The sequence below is a fragment of the Saccostrea echinata genome, unplaced genomic scaffold (assembly GCF_033153115.1).
Source record: "Saccostrea echinata isolate AGI-Se365-2 ecotype Australia unplaced genomic scaffold, CSIRO_AGI_Sech_v1 ptg000012l, whole genome shotgun sequence".
Taxonomy (NCBI): Eukaryota; Metazoa; Mollusca; class Bivalvia; order Ostreida; family Ostreidae; genus Saccostrea; species Saccostrea echinata.
The window spans coordinates 7,237,734-7,244,792 of NW_026889761.1; the positions used below are offsets into that span (position 1 = coordinate 7,237,734).

At 34.9% G+C, this 7,059-nt stretch overlaps 2 protein-coding genes and 1 pseudogene across 2 annotated transcripts; 2 read left to right on the forward strand and 1 right to left on the reverse strand.

Annotated features, from left to right (window-relative positions):
- On the forward strand, positions 1-607 carry LOC133185879 (histone H4). The gene has a single exon (XM_061321170.1). It carries the CDS (start codon positions 6-8, stop codon positions 315-317), a length of 312 nt encoding a protein of 103 aa, XP_061177154.1. The 5' UTR covers positions 1-5; the 3' UTR covers positions 318-607.
- A 4,036-nt stretch (positions 608-4,643) lies between these two features.
- Positions 4,644-5,201, reverse strand: LOC133185881 (histone H2B-like; annotated as a pseudogene).
- Positions 5,202-5,332: 131 nt separating this feature from the next.
- On the forward strand, positions 5,333-5,760 carry LOC133185882 (histone H2A-like). Its single transcript, XM_061321172.1, has one exon. It carries the CDS (start codon positions 5,379-5,381, stop codon positions 5,757-5,759), a length of 381 nt encoding a protein of 126 aa, XP_061177156.1. The 5' UTR covers positions 5,333-5,378; the 3' UTR covers position 5,760.
- The last annotated feature ends 1,299 nt before the right edge of the window (positions 5,761-7,059 follow it).

Sequence of the window (7,059 nt, forward strand, 5' to 3'; positions counted from 1 at the left end):
GAGTTATGTCTGGACGTGGTAAAGGAGGAAAAGGTCTTGGAAAGGGGGGCGCCAAGCGTCACAGGAAGGTCCTGAGAGATAACATCCAGGGTATTACCAAACCCGCCATCCGCCGTCTTGCACGCAGAGGTGGAGTCAAACGTATCTCTGGGCTCATCTACGAGGAGACCCGTGGAGTCCTGAAAGTTTTCCTTGAGAACGTCATTCGTGATGCTGTCACCTACACGGAGCACGCCAAGAGGAAGACCGTCACAGCCATGGACGTTGTCTATGCCCTGAAGAGACAAGGACGTACCCTCTACGGATTCGGTGGTTAGATACCCCTACCATACTGTGCCTCCAAGAGCAAGAACAAACGGCCGTTTTCACGGCCACCCAAATTTTTCGAAAAGATACCTCTGAGCAGACGTGTTAAAGAAACGAAGGTGTTAATTTTTCTATATTCATTTCTAGTGAGCAAAAGAATTTTGATTTAATGTCACTGGAAGAAGGTATATTATTCGGATAGCCTTGCAGTAACTTGTACACAGGGTAGGGGAAAACAAATAATTACAATATCTTCATAATTATTGATTTACATTAGGTTCCCATGTAAGATTTTTGATCAGAAAAAGGGGGGCCTGCATGGGGAAAATACAAACAAACAAAAAAGTCCCATGCTCTAGTTGATTATTTCAAAGGACACATCTGGTAGATAAATATCAATTTAATAACCTGCACGTTGTTACAGTTTCCTGAGATATCGTCGAAAGCTGTAAATATTGAAATAGTATCCCTGTCAATACAGAGACAAAGTACGCGTATACAACAACTCGTACGGTTAAATGTACTTTGACAAGGTAGCAAGAGTTGTCTTTCGTTTTATGTGTGCTGTATATTCCTATGCATTGAGCAAGTGGTTATTTGCAGTGCGGGTCTATCATCTTTACATTTACATGCCTCTATCAACAATAAAGCATGACTTCACGATGTTGTTGTTGTTCTTCATTCTATTACATTTGGATTCCAACAGAGACACCACATGTAATAGTAGTACGGCAACAAAGTACACCACACAGTCAAAAACATCATCTCAAGAAAAAAAAACTATGACCCATACTTGCGCGATATATTTCGTAATACCACTAAATATACATGTTTATTTTATACAGGGATGTCCCAGAACTAGCATTGTTTGGTATGATTATCTTGATCCTCATTCCTGTGCAAAACAAACAAACACACACAAAGCAAAATGTTTAAACAGAGATGACTTTGAAATATTCATATGCAGAAATGTGAAACACAACTTGAAGACGCTAGGTCTTAAGAATGTAGTTTATTTGATAACTTGTATACTTCCCGTAGGATCCTAAATGTTTGACATTCAAATGTAATTCCTTTTCAATATCCTTTGAAATACATTTTTTTTTTTCATGAAGATAACTTGTAATGAGCTATAACATTTTTCCAGTATGTAGATATTAAATCTGTGCTAGGCCTAGTTTTCTATACATGTTGTACACATGTTGATCACAATGTAAAATGTTCAATAAGATGTAATTACAATTTCTGGGTGATTATAGTTTATCTACCATTATCTTTGTGCCTCAATGCATCACACATCCTTTGATATACTGAATTATAATATCTAGGTTACTTAAGAAATGTTTTTGAAAGTTCATGAAGGTATGACATACCTTTCACCAGGGCATATTTCATACAAATAAAATTATATATACCTGCCAGGGTGAAAAGTATCAGTTCATATCCTCCAGACAGACACCGACAAACTGTCTAGGGTATATTTTCTATGTATTGAGGTATAGTATATTATTCCTCGTCTGTCATAGTTTATGAGAATAGGAGGAATTTCATTAATTCAAAAGAAATAACAAAGAGAATTCATATTTCAGTTGAATAAGATAGACCCAGGCAAAATATATCATTTCTGTATAATAAGGAATTCGTTCATATTCTTTCTTAACGACATCTTCATTACAAGCCTCTAAGATACAGATATTCAGTGTTTCAGTACTTAAACTGGTATCTTACTAAGTATATACTTTCTCTTAATGATTTCTAATGTATAATGATCCAATATAATTATAAACACTGCATACGGTAATATTTATAATTTGCTTGTGCTCTGTTTTTCAAGTTCAAGTTCTTTATTTCTTTGCGTCATACGACACATCAGATTACATATATAAACATATATACAATATTGTAAAATATAACAATATGAGAGTGAGCGTAATCAATAAATAGCAAGTAAACTATGTAGGACGTGTTTTCTAACAGGCAACTGTAATTATGAAATACTTAAAAATTTACAAATGTTTCATTCTTCTAGTGGAAGCTTGATATAAATATTTTCCAAGGTTACAAAGTTCCTTTATATTTTGTACACTTAGAAGTTGAATTAATTTCCAAACACTGGATTTCTTATAATAATACTTTTTCAAATACTTAGATCTAAGGTCATGATAAAAAGGACATTGTAAAATAAAATGAAATTCGTCTTCGATAACATTCAAAGAGCACATTTTACATAATCTGTTTTTTCTAATTTCATTAACATATCTACCAGTTTCAACATTTAGATTATGTGCAGATAGTCTAATTCTAGCAATTTGTATTTTGTACATATAATTAATAGGTTTACGCAAGTAATATTGTATACCAAAATTATCAACCAGATGTTGGTATAGCGGGCTACGGGCATTGCTACAAATATTAGAAATCATAGTATGATTATTCACCTCAAGGAATCTTTGTTTTACTAACATGTAAGTATTATCATTGAAATCTGCATCAAATATATAGCCAAGTCCCAGTTTATTAAGTTCATTTTGAATATCTCTGATCCAACTATCATTATTCCTTACTCTTTCTTCCAAGCATGATTTTAGTAGAGTATTTTGTGTCCCCTTTAGTTTCAAAAAATATTTTATAATTTTCAATTTTCTAGATTCCCTCATAGGCATTCTTCCAAGTTCGAAATACACAAGATTGTTACAGGCACTTTTTTTTAAACGAAGTAACTTTTTACAAAAGAGACTTTGTATTTTTTCTACATCTGGAGCTTTATGAAATCCCCACACCTCTGCTCCATAATTAAGAATACTACATACATACATTTCAAAAAGTGATATTTGAGTTTCGACATTAAAATCAAAGTTGCAGAATTTTTTGTTCAACGCATAAAATGCTTTTCTTCCCTGTTCAGCTACGTGCTTTTGAGTTATATTAAATTTACCATTATAATTGAAACACATTCCTAGATAACTGAATCTATCTACTATTTCAAGTTCTTTTCCATTGTAAACCCATTTTTCTTCATTTCGTAAACTTTTACCATTTCTAAAAACTAAAATTTTGGTTTTATCTGTATTAACTTCAAGACCCCATTTCTTATTATAAGTACTTAATTCATTCAATAATGTTTGAAGTGACATTGGTGAGTCTGCAATAAGTACCATATCATCTGCATACATCAATAAAAAAATGGAAATTAACTGCAGTTCAACATAAGGACAATTGTTTTCTAAAAAATGCATCTCACAATCATTAACATATAATGAAAACAATAGAGGTGATAAAACCTCCCCCTGCAGTAAGCCCACATTATTTTCAAAATACTCCGACAGCATACCATTGAACTTCACACATGATTTCACACTAGCATATAATGATTTAATAATATTGAACATTTTGCCTGTTATACCTTGTTTAACTAATTTACACCACATTTTAGCTCTATCAATTAGATCAAATGCTTTTCGATAATCTATAAAACAGCAATATAGTCGGCCACCCTTTTTCTGCAAAAATTTATTAACTAATGTTTGTAGTACAAATATTGCATCAACCGTACTATTTCCAGGTTTAAATCCAAACTGCGCGTCTGTAATAACATTATTCAAACTATCCCATTCTAGCAGCCTAGCATTTAAAATGGAAGTGAATAGCTTACCTAAACAACTAATTAAAGTAATGCCTCTATAATTATTTGCATCATTACGATCACCCTTTTTAAAAACTGGTATTATACAACCCTTAGACCATTCACTAGGAAAAAACCCTGAATTAAATATTGAGTTGAAAAGTTTTGTTATGATGGGTAATAATGAATTTTTACATTCTATCAGTAACTCGTTAAGGATAAGGTCCTCACCACAACTCTTATTTCGTTTTAGTTTACCAATTGCTTTTATAATTTTTTTTAACCTACATTTTTTTTTTAATCTTTATGATAATTATTCATTCTGGCTGTCTTTCATGTGCTTGAGAGAGAGGGAAAAAAAGTGAACTGCTCTGTTGTTAAATTACTTTAAGGCTCACATTGTACAACATGCCTATGTGTAGCTAAAATTTGTTTTCGTCTGCAACTGTTGTGTTATAAATTATTCTTTGGGGCCCTGTTTTTTTTTTTTTGTTTTTTTTCTTTCTTAAATTCCCTGTCTGTAAATAATATTTAATGTACACTATGAGGGGGCACGTGTTCATTTATTTTTCAGAGGGTGTGCGTGTTTTTTTTTATTTTCAGGCATAGACCAACATTCAAAATTATTAATTAGCAAGAAGACAAAAACAGATAATGCTAAGAAATAAAATAAATAAGGTAAACATCTTGTTAAGACAAAACCTGATATACACACGTTTCTTAACGCTGTATTGAAAGTATCTTTTCGAAAAATTTGTGTGGCCCTGAAAAGGGCCGTTTTGTTTTTCTGAAGGGCAAGTTTGCAGTTTACTTGCTGCTGGTGTACTTGGTGACAGCCTTGGTTCCCTCAGAGACGGCGTGTTTGGCCAACTCACCGGGCAGAAGGAGACGGACAGCAGTCTGGATCTCTCTGCTGGTGATGGTTGATCGCTTGTTGTAGTGAGCGAGACGGGAGGCCTCGGCAGCGATTCTCTCAAAGATGTCGTTGACGAAAGAGTTCATGATGCTCATGGCCTTGCTGGAAACACCAGTATCTGGGTGAACCTGTTTCAGGACCTTGTAGATGTAAATGGCGTAGGATTCCCTCCTCTTCCTGCGCTTTTTCTTGTCCCCAGTTCTCTGGGCCTTGGCCTTGGTGGCTGCTTTCTTAGCTCCTTTAGATCCGACTTTGGGTGGCATGTTTACAGATTGTCTACAACTGAAAACTATGAGTGTCGATTCGCGCCTCGTTGCTTTTATATCGCACGGACGGATAACGGCGGATCAGTACATTACGAACCCTCGAGAAAACTAGTGTTGTTCGGCGAGCGACAAAGTGTGTAAAATACGATCGTGCCGATTGGCTGCACGCTTCAATCCGCCCGCGTGTTTAAATAGGGTCGCGAAGACTAAGTTAGAGTTATTCGTTGATTTCATTTCTTGAGCGTCAACTACTCGTAACAGATCAAAGATGTCAGGACGTGGTAAAGGAGGCAAGGTGAAGGGAAAGGCCAAGAGCCGATCATCCCGTGCCGGACTTCAGTTCCCCGTGGGTCGTATCCACCGTCTGCTGAGGAAGGGCAACTACGCCGAGAGAGTGGGAGCCGGTGCCCCCGTGTACCTGGCCGCCGTTCTTGAATACTTGGCCGCCGAAGTCTTGGAGTTGGCAGGCAACGCCGCCCGCGACAACAAGAAGACCAGAATCATCCCCCGTCATCTGCAGCTGGCCATCCGCAACGACGAGGAGTTGAACAAACTGCTGTCCGGCGTGACCATCGCCCAGGGTGGTGTCCTGCCCAACATCCAGGCCGTGCTCCTCCCCAAGAAGACCCAGAAGTCCGCCAGCAAGTAAAAAAGTCTGTACGACTTTCAAATATACCAAACGGCCGTTTTCACGGCCACCCAATTTTTTCGAAAAGATGCCTCTGAGCGCATACTGTTGATATAAGAAACGAAATGCATGTTTAATAAATGAAAATATACATGCCAAGATATCACATTAATTTCACGTATATACAGTACCAGGCCATAAGTGAATCCTAATTGATTTTTGTGGCACATAATTTCAAAATGTAAGCTTGACATCACTGCACATGCAACAAATGCAAAACTGAAATTTTACGGCACAAATTTGTTAAGAAATCATGGTAGAAATGTTTTCAATGATCAAAGGTATATAGTAACTAAGCAAATGATTTATTAGAGTGACACGTGTTATATACCATACAACAACATTTCAATCCACATATTATTATTACTCACACTTGTGTTTATTTTAAAACAAATTTGGGTAAGAAATGGTATAGAAGACGAAATTTTTTTTTTATAGCACTGTGCTTAATTTTGTACTCTGAATACCGGTCAAAGTTGTTTTTTTTTTTTTTTTTTGTTTTTTTTTTTGAAAACACGTGTTTTAATCGAATGTCAAAAATAAGAATGCTAATTGTAAAATGTATCTCGGTGTCATATACATCTTCCAATATTTTTTTTTTTATAACAGACACTGCTAATCTTAGCACACAGGTGTATACTTACAAAATGCATATATTTAAATATGATGTATATTTTCATGTACTTTTTTTTTTTTTAAGCTGTTTGTGAACAAATCAAGTAATGTACACATGTCACTAAAAATAAATAAATGACTTCCTTACCGTAACACCAATTAAATATTAAAACACCTATAGATATGTCAGGTTTAACAAAAATGAATAAAAGAATATATATACATTGTAAAATATACACATCGATATTATGCATAGTAGTAGGAAAATCGGAAAACTTCAAAGGAAATTTTGAATAATTCTGAATCATGGTAATCGGGCTTAATTTTACCTCACAATAATTTCTTATCAATGAAATTAATCTTTTAAAACAGCAAAAAAGAAAATAGCTGAAAAAGCAACAAAAGCATTATATGAAGTATTAAAGAAAGGAAGATTACATAACCTATCAATACAGTGTCAACTTGATTTGTTTGATAAAATCGTTGCAACCTATATTGTTATATGGATGTGAAGTGTGGGGATTTTCAAATAATGCAATTATAGAAAGGGTACATCTAAAATTCTGTAAACTTTTACTCCATTTAAAAGATTCAACACCAGATTTCATGATATATGGTGAGCTTGGTCGATACCCTATGGAAATTC